This window comes from Panthera leo, chromosome E1 (assembly GCF_018350215.1).
Source record: "Panthera leo isolate Ple1 chromosome E1, P.leo_Ple1_pat1.1, whole genome shotgun sequence".
Classification (NCBI taxonomy): domain Eukaryota; kingdom Metazoa; phylum Chordata; class Mammalia; order Carnivora; family Felidae; genus Panthera; species Panthera leo.
In genome coordinates this window covers 13,251,360-13,267,411 of record NC_056692.1, presented here as the reverse complement: position 1 = coordinate 13,267,411, position 16,052 = coordinate 13,251,360, and the positions used below count along the sequence as shown (strand labels likewise).

Sequence of the window (16,052 nt, the reverse complement as noted above, 5' to 3'; positions counted from 1 at the left end):
ACAGGAAGAGTGCTGGTACAGGGGCTCTAAGGCTAGGCACAGTTTCCCCAGGATTCTGTCCAGAACAACAGAAAACAGCCAGGGATTACCTTAGTTCTGTGGTTCTCTGCATTCAGCCCCTCATACAGAGATTTGTTGAAAGTTATTTCACCAAGGATCTGCAGTTCATTTACATCTCTCTGTAACTATAAGATAGAGGGTAGATAAAACATATTTTAGACATGGACTTACTATTTTTGAACAGCATCTTTTCCTTTATATGTGTTCCTTCTCCTGTATTCCTTTGTCTAGTTAGTGGTCTTGGCAACCACAGTTACCCAAGCAAGTATCCTGCAATCGTTCCCCAACTGCTTTTCCTTTGCACTTTACCTCATGTCACAACACCATTCACCAGCCCCGAATCAGTTCCTGACAATTCTTTTTGTTCTTTCTCTCATCTGTCTGTTTTCTCCAACCCTCATTGCTACTCCTTCAGTTCAGATCTCATCATTCTCATCTGGATCACTGTGAGGTGTTACACTCGATCCTCCTATTTCCCACTTTAGAGTGAGTGATCAGGGAAGGCCTCCCTAAGGTAATGCCTGAGCTTACCTCATGCACATAAAGATACAGGGAAAAAGCACTGTCATGCAGAAGGGACAGCAAGTACAAAGATCATGTGGCCAGAACAATATTGGAGAAAGGACAATATCTGGAGTATAAGAAGTGGGGAGTGGCAAGGGGAGTGCCCCTGGGTGGCTCAGTTAAGCATCTGACTTCAGCTCAAGTCATGATTTCACAGTTTTGTTGAGTTTGAGCCCTGCTTTGGGCTCTCTCCTGTAAGCACAGAGCCCACTTCAGATCGTCTGTCCCCCTCTCTCTTTACCCTTCCCATGCTCGCTCCCTCTCTCAAAAATAAATATTAAAAAAAGGGGGCTGGGTGGCTCAGTTGGTTGGGCATCCAACCATTTCAGCTTGGGTCATGTTCTCGGAATTTGTGAATTCAGGCCCCGCATCAGGCTCTATGCTGACTGACAGTGTGGAGCCAGCTTTGGATTCTCTCCCTCGCTCTTTGCCCCTCCTCCTCCCTCCCTCCCTCTCTCTCTCTCTCTCTCTCTCAAAATAAATGAATAAACTTTTTTTTAAAAAGTGGGAAAGAGGAGAGTACTAGGAGATAAAGTTGAAGTAGCAAAGACTAGATCACGCAGTACCTTGCAGGCCACTGAAAAAGTATGTGTTTTAGTCTAGAAGTATTCATTTTTTAATTAATTTGTTAAAAAATATTTTGGAGAGAGCACACGCACAAGTTGGGGAGAGGGGCAGAGGGAAGGAAAGAATCTTAAGCAGGCTCTATGCTCTGCGCAGAGCCCAACATGGGGCTCAATCCCACGACCCTGGGATCATGACCTGAGCTGAAATCAAGAGTCAGACCTTCAACTGACTGAGCCATCCAGGCGGCCCTAGTCTAGGTGTATTCAAATGTCACTTTTTTTGTTTTTGGAGAGGCGTGGCACAATGTTTACTTTTAAAATAGCTGTTATGTGAAGAAAGATTTGTAGAGGCCATGGCAAGAGCGCAGACAAGAGGAAAAGGCAGGTTACTGTAATAGCCGGGGCAAAAGATGGTGGCCAGAACTACAATAGTAGCAGTGGAGATGGAAAGAAGTGAATGGATTTAGAATGCATTTTTGGAGGTGGAATGATAGAGCTTGCTGCTGTAATATGGGGATGTAGGAAAGGAAGGAGAGAGTCACAAGTATTTCCTAAAATAAATAACTAGAGTAAGTTACCCTACTAAGTTACCCCAAGTAATTGAGTAAAGAACAGATTGAGGCAAAAAGTAGATCGAGACACCTGTTTTGGACATGTTACATTTGAGATGCCCTTAATTTTTCTCCGAAAGATAGGAGATGAACGTGAGGAACAAGTGAGTCAAATCTGGAGCATTACACCATCTCAAGTACCTGCTGAAATTGACTCAAGTAGAGCTCTGCAGCCACCGTTACATTTTCCTTATTTGAAGTGATGACACAGCTCACTGAATGCCATTTCTTCCCATGCTGAAAAGGAAACTCTGGTTATAATTAGCACAATCCCTTTTTGAGTGCAAAAGATGAAAGCTTTAACACTTAGCACGCAGGGCACCTTAAGATACCAGAATAGACGTGTATACAGTTTCAGCCCTCACCTTGGCTCAAGCAAAGCCACAGATATGGCTAACGTTACCCAGGGAAGAGGCTAAGGAGCGACTTGAGGCCTCCCTGCATACGTTTTCAGGAGTAAACGTCGGGGAAAGGAGCATCGGACCTCTCACGTCACCCGCTTCAAGCACTTCTTCCCTCCCTCGGCCTCTCGGGAAGGCCGCGCTCACCTGAACAGGATCGCTCCCGCACCTTTCCACCTGAGTCTGGCTGCACAGAGTGTGGTCCTGAAACGAGAGCCATTCCACGGCGGATATGAGGACGCCAAAGTATCAGTTATCCGCCCTCTCCCAGCCCCGGCGAGACCCATCGTGATGCGCATGCGCATGGCCGGACGCTAGGACCCAGCAGTCTAGCTGGCGAGCGCTTCTGCCTTCAGGAAGTCTCGCGGTGTTTGCATTTGAACCTCTGGGCGGGTGCCGACGATGGCGGCGTCGCTCCCGCGACCTGGGAATCGGCTCTTCCGAACGTATGGGGCTGCGGGCGGCGGGGGGCCGCGGCGGCGACCCGGCAGGGCAGCGGCGCAGTGGTTCCCGCCGAAAGACCGGAAGCGTTTATTCAGCAGCAGCAGTAGCAGCGACGCCAGCAGCGGCGGCCCCTCGCGCTCTATCGCTTCCGACGATCCCGACGACCCAGACTTCCTCGGCTTTCCGGTGGGTCGACGGCGGAGGGGCCCTGGCGGTCGAGTCTCCGAGGACCGGCCGAGTTTGATCGTGACCCCAAGACGCCTGAGGCTGCGAGCTCGGCCTCCGCAGAACTGCAGCACCCCCTGCGGGCCGCTCGAACCGCCGCCCTTCTCTAACGGCAACCCGTGCCTACTGAGCCCGGACCTCAGTGCATGCAGCCGGCCCGGGGACGGCGGCGAGCTGGGCACCAGTGCCTCCCTGTTCAGCAGTCTGGCCTCTCCTGGCCCCGGCCTCCCAGCGCCAGGAGACAGTGTCCTCGGGACCGGCCCCGCCGCCTCTTTGGATGCAGCCTCTGAAGTTCCGAGTGGCTTACACCTCCCAGCAGCCTCCCTGGACCCAGCATCCCTCCACCGCCTCCAGGAGGCAGCAACAGGAGGAGGCAGGTTCACTAGGTTGGCCCACCAAGCCCATGCCAACCTCAGGTCAGCTCTCTTTGGTGTCACGGACTCTGGAAACCCTGAGGATTCTGAGAGTGGGGCAGTTGGGAGGAATATGAGGGAGTCTTGCTGTGAAATGGAACAGAGGGGGAAGAGGCTGGAGAGGCCAGGTTTTTCAAGCATGGGTAAGAAGAGGGTCACAGACCAGGACTGTTGTCAACAGATTGGGTCTCAAGGGGCTGCCCAGATAGACTCCAAGGAGGCGGATGGTTGCAAGGGCTGTATTGTACCTGGGGAAATCAACAGGCCTGAGAGAACTGGGCCTAGTCGAAAAAGGAAACTGCAGGAAACAGTAGAAACCTCCCTTCTCCATTACCACCAGTTTAAGAGAGACCAAAAGAGGGAAAAAGACTCATCCCTCACCCAGGACCTGACTCATTTACAGAATGCCTCTTGGACCAAAGCCAGGGCTTCCTTCAGTTTCCACAAGAAGAAGATGGTGACCGCCGTGTCGGAAGTATGCAGTAGCTACACCGTTGCCAGTTCTCTCTCTGAGTCCCTCATCTCTGAATATCCAAACCCTCCTGTTACGAACAGAACAAATAGTGCTGTGTCTCCTTGGAACTGTTCTTCCATGTATTTGCTAACCCCGTTTAAGACACTAGGTGTCACAGACAAAAAGGTATCAGATGCTGAAAAGGTTTACGGGGAATGCAATCAGGAGGGCCCTATCCCCTTTAGCAATTGCCTTTCCACAGAAAAATTGGAATGCTGTCAGAAGATTGGAGAAGGGGTGTTTGGTGAAGTGTTTCAAACAGTTGTTAATCACACACCTGTTGCCCTAAAAATCATTGCTATTGAAGGACCAGATTTGGTCAACGGAGCCCATCAGAAAACTTTTGAGGAAATTCTGCCGGAGATCATCATCTCCAAAGAGTTGAGCCTTTTGTCTGATGAGGTACACAACCGTACAGAAGGCTTTATTGGTTTGAATTCGGTGCACTGTGTTCAAGGATCTTACCCTCCCTTGCTCCTCAGAGCCTGGGACCATTATAACTCAACTAAAGGGTCTGCAAATGACCGGCCTGACTTTTTTGAGGAAGACCAGCTCTTCATTGTGCTGGAATTTGAGTTTGGAGGGATTGACTTAGAGCAAATGAGAACGAAGTTGTCCTCCATGGCTACTGCAAAGAGCATTCTACACCAGATCACAGCATCTCTCGCAGTGGCCGAGGCATCACTGCACTTTGAGCACCGAGACTTACACTGGGGGAATGTGCTCTTAAAGAAAACCAGCCTCAAAGAGCTCCAGTATACCCTCAACGGGAACACGAGCACTATCCCCACCCGTGGACTACAAGTCAATATCATTGACTACACCCTGTCACGGTTGGAACGGGATGGGATCGTGGTGTTCTGTGACATTTCCATGGATGAGGACCTATTTACAGGTGAAGGTGACTACCAGTTTGAGATCTACAGGCTAATGAGGAAGGAGAACAACAACTGCTGGGGTGAATATCACCCTTATAATAATGTGCTCTGGCTCCATTACCTCACAGATAAGATTCTGAAACAGATGACCTTCAAGATTAAATGTAACACCCCCGCCATGAAGCAAATGAAGAGAAAGATCCAGCATTTCTATAGGACAATGCTGAATTTCAGGTCTGCCACTGACCTGCTCTGCCAACACAGTCTATTTAAGTAAGCCAGACATGCCTTACAGGCCCAAACTGAGAGGGTACTGGTCTTAAAGCCCTTGATGCTGTTTTCAGCCTTCATCCCCAGAGCAGGGTGGATTTCCCATTCTAAATGTTTCTAATCAACTTTTGAAACAAGAATTTTGTTTCCTAGTAGAAACTAAAATGTTTCTGAAGTTAACAAATGTTCTTTAAAAATAAACTATACATGGGAACAAGTGATTACAATTTAGAAGTCCTCTTTCTGTCAGCAGAGTCCATTCTATAAATGCCTTTCCATATATTCATTTCTGAGCCTTGACATTTCATGTACCTTGAGCTAAATAAATAAATAAGTAACTAAGGAAAGTCAAAGACCTCAACTTTCATACTGATGAGAGCCTGTGGCTGTAGGTACCATAAGGGAACCATACTACAGATGAAGAGTCAACTGAGAGTAAAGAGGCTGTAGCAAAGCAGAAATAGACTGGAGGGAGGAAAGGAAGATGGTAAATTTATAGGGAGAAGTGCAAGAAATATCTCATGTTTATCAAGCTCATTTGCCAGTCACAAAGAGAAGCAGAATTTATCAGTTTCAGAGGGAAAGTAAGTATCTCCATGGGTATTAAAAAGGTTTGAATTTTTGCTTATTTTTCATCAAGGGGAGGAAAACAGAAGTGTTGCTTTAAGAGCTGAATGGTTGATATTTCTTGTGAACATGACTTTGGCAATGTGTTCCCAGGCTAACTAAACATGTTTTTACTCCTTTTCTAGAACTCTGGTTTCATACCTTTGAGAATCCATAGTCACTTTGAAAAGACGTGTGATCATGATAAAGAAATGCCTCTAAGTACCTGAATTTTTGTCAGGCTTTTCACTCTTATAATCTGGAGATCTTGTAATTTGATTGGAACACAAATTTGCAGCTGGAATTCGGCTCCAAAGAGATTTTCCCCATGTATCTGCAAAATAAAATCAGAGCGTGGGAAATCAAACTGGTGTTTTGCCACCTGTAACTTTGCAATTATAGGCACTAAGCACTTACACTGAAGAAGAATTCTTTGTAGACGGAAAGCCCCTGGCTTGTGTTCATGTATATCACTGACGGTCTGCAATTGAGACGATATTTGTTAGGCCTCAAGGCCCCCTTCTTTCAAAGGAGCCTGAATGCTACCAACTGTATACACTAAGAAAGAGGGTACCAGATCCTTAAGATGAATCAAAGCTGAATATCAAAATGTAGAGTGTCGGTAGGGCAGCTGGGATCAGGTAGGATATTTGAATTCTGTATATTAGGGCTGGTTCTGTGTGTGTCTAATTATCATTCCTCAGAGTGGCCTTACTTTTCTCTTTCCTTATTTCTCAATGCCACAGCTCCTCTCTTCCCTCCTTAGCGTTACGTCAATAACTTTTGTAGCAAGACCAGCAGGCACTGCTCCCCCTTTGGTTACTACCATGGTGTTTCTAGGACCCAACTGTTAGTGCCCCAGAGATCAGTGGGAGCCTGGGCTTTAAGCAGCCTCCTATCAGTGAAAGACAAGGCCCACATCCACCCCGACCACCAGTTCCCACAAGAGAGAATTCCTGCAGGTGTTGGCCCCTCGGAAGTACTTACTTGGGAAGAACTGCAATGAAGGCATGCTTGAACTGAAGGCTCTGGGTCTTTGTGACCAAAGACTGTTTTCCATTGAAACTAGGAAATAAGAGTGTCAGTTGACAGCACACCTGCTTTGTACACAGCTACTTACATACCTTGGCTTCTCCGGGTCAGTGAGGGTCAGGTAAGAAAAGACTCTCGAAGATAAGTAATTAGAGTGCAGAAGACCATACTTGGAGAAACACTGATTTTAAAAGAGTTTCTCAACCTTGACAATATTGACATTTTGGGCCAGACAGTTTTTTGTGAGAAGCTATCCTCCTGTATGATGTTTAGCAGCATCCCTGGCCTCTCTCCACTAGACAGCAGTAGCACCCTCCACCCCCTACTCCAGGTTGTGGCAACCAGAAATGTTTTCAGGCACTGCCCCTGAGGGGCAGAATCATCCCCATTTGCGAACCCTTCCCTAACACTATACCCTACACCCCCAAACATAGAAGTTTTGCAGATGACAGAACTTCTCCAAAGTTAAGTGAACCAGAATTAGAACTTGCGTCCAAGGCTCATTTACCAGACTGTACCATAGTTTTGCTTTGTGTGTCACTAAAAGAAGGTTTTCAGTGTTTCTGATAGCAAGAAGGGAAAGCCAGGTCACTGCAGCAGCATAGGTTCTTTTTGTGGGTTCACTGAGGCTCTTCCTGAGCAGTGAGGGAGCCATAACTCTTAACACACATGCACGGGATGGAGACTTCTTCCAGGGCCACAGCCTGGACCTGCTCTGACACAGACAGTACTTACTTGGTGGCTGTCACAGTGATACTGGCTGTCCTGTTTGGAAAGGCATTCTCTTCTAGCTGCCAAATTACTGAAAAGATTGCCTATTAAAAAAAAAAAAAAAAAAAAGTCACGTGGTTCCTCTCTATACCACCCTCAATTCTGATTGCTTCCTACTAACTAAACAGACCTGGGAAGCGATTCATATTCCTCACATTTTTGTAGCACAGGATGCTTCCACATCTATTATTCCATGTAAGCCTCACAATGTCAATATGGAATAAGCTGGGCAGACAGCATTATTCCTTCTGTACAGGTGAGGAAACCACTTCAGAGCTTGCCCACGGCACAAAGATCATCAGTGGCAGATCAGGGACTCCCTTCACAATAATAACGCTGGGTCTGCCGCTCCCCCCATACTACTCCCAACTTCACTCTGCTGTAATGGGGGTGAACCAGCAGTTTGCGGCTATATCTCCCACCCCACCACTCCCTACTTTGAGAGCAAACTTGGCAGCTCTAAGCTCTGCTGAAGGGATTGATTACAGTACAGTGTGGAGACCACAACTAAGAGATTCAGATGAGACCGGGAACGTGAGAGACACCAAGTCCAAGTTAGAAGAGTCAGCTGACCAAAACAGACTCACAGACGACCTCCTGAGTATAGGGTGACCAATCTTGCAGTTCATGACCAGCACAGAAGCAGTTGGCTTAGGGTCATCACACCAAATGTCTGGAGAAGGAGGCTGTTAACACAGAAAAGACCCTGTTCTTAAAGAGCAAAAAAGGAAGCAGTTGCCTCATACCAATTCACATATTCACTGATTTTCTACATGCCAGAGCTCAGGCTTTATCTGCCAGGAGCTCAGGACACAAATCAGATTTGGTCTCTGTCTTCCTCACAAGCTGGGCAAAAGGGATCAGTAGTAGGTAGTTGAGGAATTTAAATACAAGGCCCAGGGAGTGGTTCTGTAAAGCTGTGAAGGGAGTCCCTGATCTGCCACTGAAAAACAGTATCAAAGAGGTGAAATCCAACGAGGAGGAAGGAATCTGTGAAGTCTTCATTGGTAGCGAGGCATTTGAACTGGGCCTTGGACCAATGCAAACTTAATATCCTGAGATGGGCTGGAAGGCTAGCATGAGCCAAGCACTGCCACGGAGCCTTTCTCAACCATGGATCTTCATCTAGACCACTGAATACAGAAGGTGATTTCATGGACAATTTTCTTAATTCTCCCAAGGATAGTGCAACACCACTTCCACTCAAGAAGCTTATGAGATAATTTCATTATTTTCAGGTAATCGATGCTATCCTAGCTCAAATAGCCTAAGACCCCCGGGACAAACCTGTAGTTTGACAAAGGCAGGTTTAATGATTGCTTACAATGAGGAAAACTGCACCAGGGTATGTCTGTCTCACCAAACAAAAGCAAAGACAGTTAAAGGATTCCAGGAAAGGGTACAGTTCAGGTGAAATATAAGTAAAGCAGAGGTTTGACAGGCTCTACTAAGTGAAGTAGGGCCAGACCCAGGGACCCCTTCCTTGGAAACTATTAGGGTGGATTTGTAAAGTTGTGTCCAGAATGCTTTGTCTGAAGCGCTGTACCTCAGATGAAAGCTTCTCTTCAAAGTGACATATCCAATCAAGAGTGAGATGGTTTCATAATTACAGATATAACTTCAAGCAGCAAAGTCTCTGATTGCCTATGATTTTAGAGAACACTTTTCAGCGTTACTTCACAGCTGCAGGATGTCCTTGGGAGAATTATTGTTTCCTAGTATCTTGCAGCTGGCTTTGAGTCTGTGATCCCAGGTTGATGAATGGCAGGGCAGACTTTTACTTTCCCAGCTAACTTAGAAAATATTTTCCTCTCAGAACCCTGGTTAAGAAAGGCTGCAGGCAAGGAGTGACTGCAGAACGGCATCACTGGTGGCTCTTTAGGCAGAGAATAGCACGACTGAACCCATAGCACAGCATGCGGTTGGACTGGAGGGGATCCATCTAGTTTATTGGATGGGCCTGGATGAGACTGGAGGCAGGGAGACCAGTTCAGAGGTTGCCATAAAAAAGCAGGTGTACAGGAAGGGACAGCCATGAGTGTATGTTTCCAAAACTGCCATCGTAGTTACCTTCTGTATCCTCTTAAACTGTAAGTTTCTGGGGTAATTCAAAGCCATGCTCGTCATGTAGGAATCTTCCCCAGAGTTAGTTAGGTTAATGTTCAGAGTCAGCTCCTTTGTGAGACCCACCACCAGTTCCTGCCTGCACAGCAGTAGGCAAATAGATACATGTTACCAATTTATTTGATCTGTAAAAACCTCAATGCAATACAATAGCACAATCTTAACTAACTTCTTAAATTGCCTAAAGGATACATTTAGCCTAGATTTTCTTCCCCCTCAACATAAGCAAACACCTGGACTGCTATACCCCCTCAGTTGCTATGTGAGACGGTGATAATGCTTCCCATTATTTGGTGCTTACTATATGGCAGGGACTGTGCTCGATGCTTCACATCATCAATTAATCCTCGTAATAACTGTATAAAATAGTATGGTTACTGCCCATTTCATAGAAAAGGAAACAGAAGCCAAGAGAGTCTAATTTGCCTGAGGTCTAACAGTCTCAAAAGGGGGTTGGGAAAATTATAATACTCTTTCTACTGCTAATTCACTGCAACCCTAAGCAAGGTACTTCATTACACAAATTCATCCATTTCATATATACTATGGAGTACTTTCTCTGTGCCAGATACTCTGCTCAATACTGGGGCGTCTAGGTGCCTCAGTTGGTTAAATGTATGGTTTAAAACAGTCTGTTCAGACTTGAGAAGACTTGGGATTTGTGAGAGCTTCCTTCAGCCCACTGAGGTGCTGTGGGGCCCCAGAGTATAGAACCACTATCCATAACCAAGATCTGCAGGAGAACACATTAGCAATATAAGGAAAATTTCCTAGCCACCTGGGAAATCTGTTCAAAAACAGAATATGAAGCTCTGGGAAGTATTGTGACATGTGTTTTGTTGTTGTGGTAGTATTCTTTTTGTTTTATCAGAACTGAGAAGAGGATAGATTGATTAGCAGGAGAGAGGGTGTGGAGACAACTAGAGCCTGCTGTGGAAATTCATTGAAGAGATGGCAAATGCCTGGGACACCTGGGCGCCCCAGATGGTTAAGCATCCAACTTCGGTTCAGGTCATGATCTCCTGGTTCATGGGTTGGAGCCCCACGTCGGGCTCTGTGCTGACAGCTCAGAGCCTGGAACTTGCTTCGGATTCTGTGTCTCCCTCACTCTCTGCCCCTCTCCCACTCACACTCTGCCTCTCTCCTTCAAAGATAAACATTTTACAAAATAAAAAAAAAAAAAAAAAAAAAGATGGCAAATGCCTGATGTAATACAGTAGTAGCGGGGATAGAGAGAAGGGATAGAAACCAGATATGGTAAGGCCACGCTTGTAACCAGAGCAGCAGAGAGAGGAGTCAAGGATGAGCCCTGAATTTTCACACTGGATGACCAAGTGGTCCTATTCGTGAGGGAGAGAACACTGGAGGAAGACCAGAGGGTGGCAGCTGACAGATGAGTTCAGGCAGGGATATAAAGAGAGGTGCCTATGGCATAACAAGGTAGAGATGTTGAAACATCAGTTGGCTATACTGTTCTAGAGCCCACGAGAGAGATCTGAGAGCCACTGTTCTATTTCACAGGGGTTCTTAACCTGAGGGCCAGAGGCAGTTTCAGAGGGCCCCAAATGCAAACACTTATGTTTTATGCCCATGTCATCTTCTAGCTTTTTCCTTCGATTCTTTAGGAGATCCATGTCCATAAAAAGGTTGAAACCCCTGAAACATTTGGATGCTAACTAAGGATTAGACTCAATCATACTTTTTGAAAAAAGAAAAGACTGCTTACTATTTACACTAGGGGGTGATGTAGGGCCAGCTGTGTGTGCTATATATATCCCAAGGAGTTGGCTGGGAGGGAAGTTCTTGGCTGTAATTAATTCCTGTTGGAAACAGCTGCATCTGTTTATTAGGCTGGATTCCAAAACACTCAGAAGTCTTGAACTGGATCCTTAGCAATTGGGATGGGCCGCGCTAAGCCATCCACAATTCCTACAAATGTCTATGAAAAGGCTTACCAGGACTCAGGCAACAGCGTTCTTCCACCCAGATGCCAACTCCGGCCAATGGGCCATCAGTGCCATGTTATGTGTGCAGCACTACTAGCCAGGAAGGGCATTTTAAGGCCGTCACGTGTCCAAAGTCAAACTCCTTATCTCTTTCTCTCCATCCTGCCTTCCAAAATCAGTCTTCTAAAGGCTTCCCCAGTTCAGTTCTTGGCATCGCCATTATTGTGGAGTTCATTGTGATCCAAGGGAACTTTCGCAGTAATGGAAATAGTCTATATCTGTGCTATTCAATATCACTGGCCATATGTGGGTGTTGAGCCCTTGAAATGTGCCTAGTTCAACTGAGGAACTAAAATTTTAATTTTACTTAATTTTAATTAATTTAACTAGTTAAATGTGACTAGTGGCTACTGTATTGGACAGCACAAATCTAGATGTTCAGGATGAAACCATGGAAGCTGCCGTAGACCCTTCTTTTTCTCTTACTCCCCTGATCCAATCTGTCATCAAGTCCTGTGGGCTCTAACTTCAAAATATAGGCACTTTCCTGCTACCACTTTGGCCCAAGTCACCATCGCTTCTCACCTGAGTTATTATAATAGATCCTTACTATCTCCCTGCTTACACCTTTGTTCCTGCAGTCTACCACACAGCAGCAAGAATGAGCCTGTTAAAATGCAAGATCCTGTCATTCGTCTGGCTTCCCAGTTCACAATAAAAGCCCTTATGCAGGGCCTCAGAAGTCCCATATAACCTTTCTCCCTGCCCCCACATTACCTCTCCCTCATTCTACTGCAACCACACTGGTGTCCTGGCCATTCCTCCCACCTCCAGGTATGCTCCCATCTCAGGGAATTTGCAGCTGCTCTCCCTGCAGACACCCACAGAGTTCATTCCCCAATCTCCTCCTGTGTGTACCAAAATGTCACCACAGTGAGCCCTTTCCTGACCACTCCAAAACTTCAATCCACCCCCACCCGGCACTTTCTCCCGCCTTCCCTGCCTTTTCTTCATAGTACATCTCATCAACATAAAATGTACCTACTATCTTCTCCCCCTAAAACACCAGGAGGGCAAGGCTGTTTTGTCTATGTTGTTTGCTGACGTATCTCCAGCATGTAGAGTGCCTGGCACAGAGGAGATGCTCCATAAATATTTAATGAATTAGTTAAGTAATTGGGTTAAGAGGTGAGCCAAGGAAGAGGCTACCTCTACCTGGGGTAGTCCTAGGAGCAAGAAACACTAGGGTATGAAAATAGCAGTGTCCAGGGTGTCAGAGACCTGGGTTCAAGTCCACCAAATGAGCTCTGTGATCCCACACAGTCCCTCAGCTACTGAGTCTGTTCCATAATCTATAAGACAGAAATACAAATCTCTTGCCTCCCTCATGGTGTGGCTGAGGACCCAATGAGGTAATAGATTCAAAGCCCTTTGTGGGTCATGAGGAAAAGTCAAATTTTGATGAGGGGTTTGCCGGGTACACCTTCAGGAGAAAGTTAGTTGCAGTTGACAACTCACTGAGAGGTGGTGATGGCCATCTGTAAGTCAGCAACACAAAACAGCTTATTCATGCAGTTCTTCTCATAGGGCAGCTATAACCAAACAGAGAGAGGCAGGGGTCAGACCAGGGACACCACCATCCCTGGGAGCTTTGCCTCTTAATCTTCTCCGTAGGACATACCTCTCCTTCCTTAGACTCTGAGAAGTGCAGGTAGAAGGACGTGAAGGCCAACAGACTGGGGTTGTACCCACTTGGCCAAGAGAGCTGTGACTGTGACATTCCTTGACCTGTCAGGGGTACGGAGTGTGCTTGGTCTTACAACAAAGGTACACCGGGATTTAGGCCTCTGGCCAAGGTGAAAAATGGGGGGACCTTCATGGAATGGGGGGGGTGCCTGTCACATTTATATCATGGGAATTAAGCAGCAGGCTTGCTCACAACTCACTAATCTGAACATTTTAGGGAGGAAAACCTAAGAGAAAAAAAGCTTCCTTAGTCCTTTTAAGTAGAGGCAGGAACAGCAGGAGCAGGAATGGGGGGACACCTAACCCAAATATTGTGAGGTCCAGTCCTGTGAGGTTCTTGTCCCCATGACTAGTCTTCTCTGTAGGATAAATATTCCCCTTGTAATTTTGCCTATACTAAAACAAAATCATTTGGAAAGTTACCTAATTTGCCTGGGTCCAAAAGGCCCAGGCAAGGCGAACAGCCCTAGTTAAGTTAAAAAATCAAATTTTCTAAAGGAGCTGGATCTATTTTTTTATTATGAAGGAAACAGCCAGCTCCTTAACTGGAGAATCTCTGTGTTTATCTCCCCAGCAGCCAGTGACCACCTCAGTAGCTTTCTGCAAGGAATGTTACCATGGCCTGGAGCTGGAATGGGAGCCCGAAGCTAGAAAGGGAACTTACTTCCCAGAGGAGGGAGATGTGGTTTGAAGAAGTCAGATCTTGGAGTTCTATCTGGCTAGCTTAACAGTCTGAGGCAGGTTTTTTTTAGTTTTGCTTTTAATATAGCCAAGTAGCCTGCTTTTTCACCCAGCCCCAGTGAGAGAGAGCAGGATTAAAGCATCTAAGCTCCCAGCTAGAACTCATTCTTTGGAAACATCTATGTGCCTAAGCTAACACCAAATAATTTCTCCTCACCCATTTCATTAGTGGAATAAATTTTTTTTAAAAAATCTCTTTGTTAGGGGCGCCTGGATGGCTCAGTCAGTTAAGCGTCTGACTTCAGCTCAGGTCATGATCTCACAGTTCGTGGGTTCGAGCCCTGCATTGGGCTCTGCGCTGACAGCTCAGAGCCTAGAGCCTGCTTCAGATTCTGTGTTCTCCCTCTCTCTCTGCCCCTCCCCCACTCACTCTCTGTCTCTCTCTTTCTCAAAAGTAAATAAACGTTAAAAAAAAAAAAGTTTAAAGATACTTATTAATTACAAAGGGAAATAGTACCAGAAAGGGACAGATCAACATGTTGTACCTCCTATGCTGTGCACTTAGGACACAACTTCACTTCTGTGATACTCCTGTCAAAAATGCATAACCTGAATGTAATCATGAGGAAACATATTCTACAAAATAATTGGCCTGTACCATTGAAAAATGGTGAGACAGACCGAGAAACTATTGCAGAGGAGGAGACTAAAAAAAGATGAGTAATAAAAAAATGTAATGAATGATCTTGGGCCAGAAAAAAAAAAAATTGTTTTCTTTTGCCATATAGGACACTAATAGGACAACTGGTGATATCTGAATAAGTTTATACATTACATAAGAGCATTTTATCATTGTTAGTTTCCTGATTTTGATCTTCATACTGTGGTTTTATAAGAGAATGTCCTTGTTTTTTAGGAAATATATACTGAAGTATTGGGGTTTAAGAGGCATCCTATCTGTAACTTTGTAACTTACTCTCAAATGGTTACAAAATATAAACATGTGATATATATACATACACATACATATATGGAATGTGTGATATGTATATATACACATATATGTATATGTGATATGTATACATTGTATATATGCACACATATATGGATGTGTGACACGTATATATTCACATATATATGTATATGTATGTGTGTATATATGTATATGTGTGTGTGTGTGTGTGTGTGTGTGTGTATATATATATATATATATATATATATAATAAGAGAATGATAAAGCAAATACGATAAAATATCAAAATGGTAACTTTGGGGGAATCTAGATAAAGAATGCATGGGAATTTTTTGGACTATTCTTTCATTTTTTAGCAAGCCAAATATTTCAAAATAAAAAGGTTTTGAAAAACAGAATGTATATAATTAATTATAATCTACTTATTCATGAAATTTTGTTACATTAGTTCTCCTAATCTTTTCTGAATCATCTATTCTGTCAATACCAAAATTTTAAAAATTATTTACAAAATAAATATACTATTATAAATTTAAGATAAAATTTCTTGCCTGAAAGAATTAAGATGACAATCTTTGCTCATAGGGAGGCTGATTCTCCTTCCTGGGCAGAAGAGCAATGGAAAGAGTCACCCTAGTTATATTATTCTCTTATTTCTATTCACTGTTTGTGACTGATTCATTGGATACTGGCCAAAACTTAAGCCAAATATTTATTTAATTTATATAGAGCATTGTTGTAAAAATATTAGACAGTCATGAGTGTCCTATGATTACCTGGAAATATATGTATGCTACCTGAAGATTTTCTATGTCAGTATGAACTGCTTTTGGCGGCTTTTCCTTTTCATTCCAACTGACTGTAATTATTATTTTAAATGTGTATGTTGTCACTTTGATCTTGCTGATTTTTCTATATGCCATAAGACCCTCTAAATGAAGACTGACAGAATACCAATGGGGGCCAGGGTATGGAGAACCAAATCACCCTATATATCAAAGAATCAAGAAATTTGAGGGGTGCCTGGGTGGCTCAGTCAGTTAAGCATCCAACTCTTGGTTTCAGCTCAGGTCATGATCTCACGGTTTGTGAGATCGAGCCCCAGGGTGGGGACTGCGCTGCTAGCCCAGACCCTGCTTGGGATTCTCTCTCTCCCTTTCTCTCTGCCCCTCCACCACTTGTACTTTCTCTCTCTCTCTCAAAATAAATAAATAAATATATAAAAAA

The 16,052-nt window shown here is 44.8% G+C and overlaps 2 protein-coding genes across 8 annotated transcripts in view; one reads left to right on the top strand and one right to left on the bottom strand.

Annotated features, from left to right (window-relative positions):
* The window catches only part of ITGAE (integrin subunit alpha E), a 65,417-nt gene that overhangs the window by 8,630 nt on the left and 40,735 nt on the right, over window positions 1–16,052 (bottom strand). For 6 of the 7 annotated variants that reach the window (XR_006196291.1, XM_042914516.1, XM_042914519.1 and 3 more), the window contains 10 exons: window positions 12,944–13,017; window positions 9,426–9,558; window positions 7,943–8,041; window positions 7,320–7,399; window positions 6,540–6,617; window positions 5,970–6,033; window positions 5,779–5,886; window positions 2,350–2,406; window positions 1,943–2,038; window positions 90–185 (listed from right to left, as the gene is read on the bottom strand). Coding sequence is in view for 5 of the 7 variants with exons in the window: in XM_042914516.1 (XP_042770450.1) it covers window positions 90–185; window positions 1,943–2,038; window positions 2,350–2,406; window positions 5,779–5,886; window positions 5,970–6,033; window positions 6,540–6,617; window positions 7,320–7,399; window positions 7,943–8,041; window positions 9,426–9,558; window positions 12,944–13,017 (885 nt within the window). In the remaining 2 variants the exon portion in view is untranslated. Of the gene's footprint in view, window positions 1–89; window positions 186–1,942; window positions 2,039–2,349; window positions 2,407–5,778; window positions 5,887–5,969; window positions 6,034–6,539; window positions 6,618–7,319; window positions 7,400–7,942; window positions 8,042–9,425; window positions 9,559–12,943; window positions 13,018–16,052 lie in introns of those variants that run through there. The other variant, XR_006196292.1, reaches the window with a different exon arrangement.
* HASPIN (histone H3 associated protein kinase) lies at window positions 2,592–5,293 on the top strand. Its single transcript, XM_042914522.1, has one exon. It carries the CDS (start codon window positions 2,605–2,607, stop codon window positions 4,951–4,953), a length of 2,349 nt encoding a protein of 782 aa, XP_042770456.1. The 5' UTR covers window positions 2,592–2,604; the 3' UTR covers window positions 4,954–5,293.

What these genes read in the sequence shown, in the direction of transcription:
- HASPIN (XM_042914522.1), top strand. Translation starts at nt 2,605, where the DNA reads ATGGCGGCGTCGCTCCCGCGACCTGGGAATCGGCTCTTCCGAACGTAT.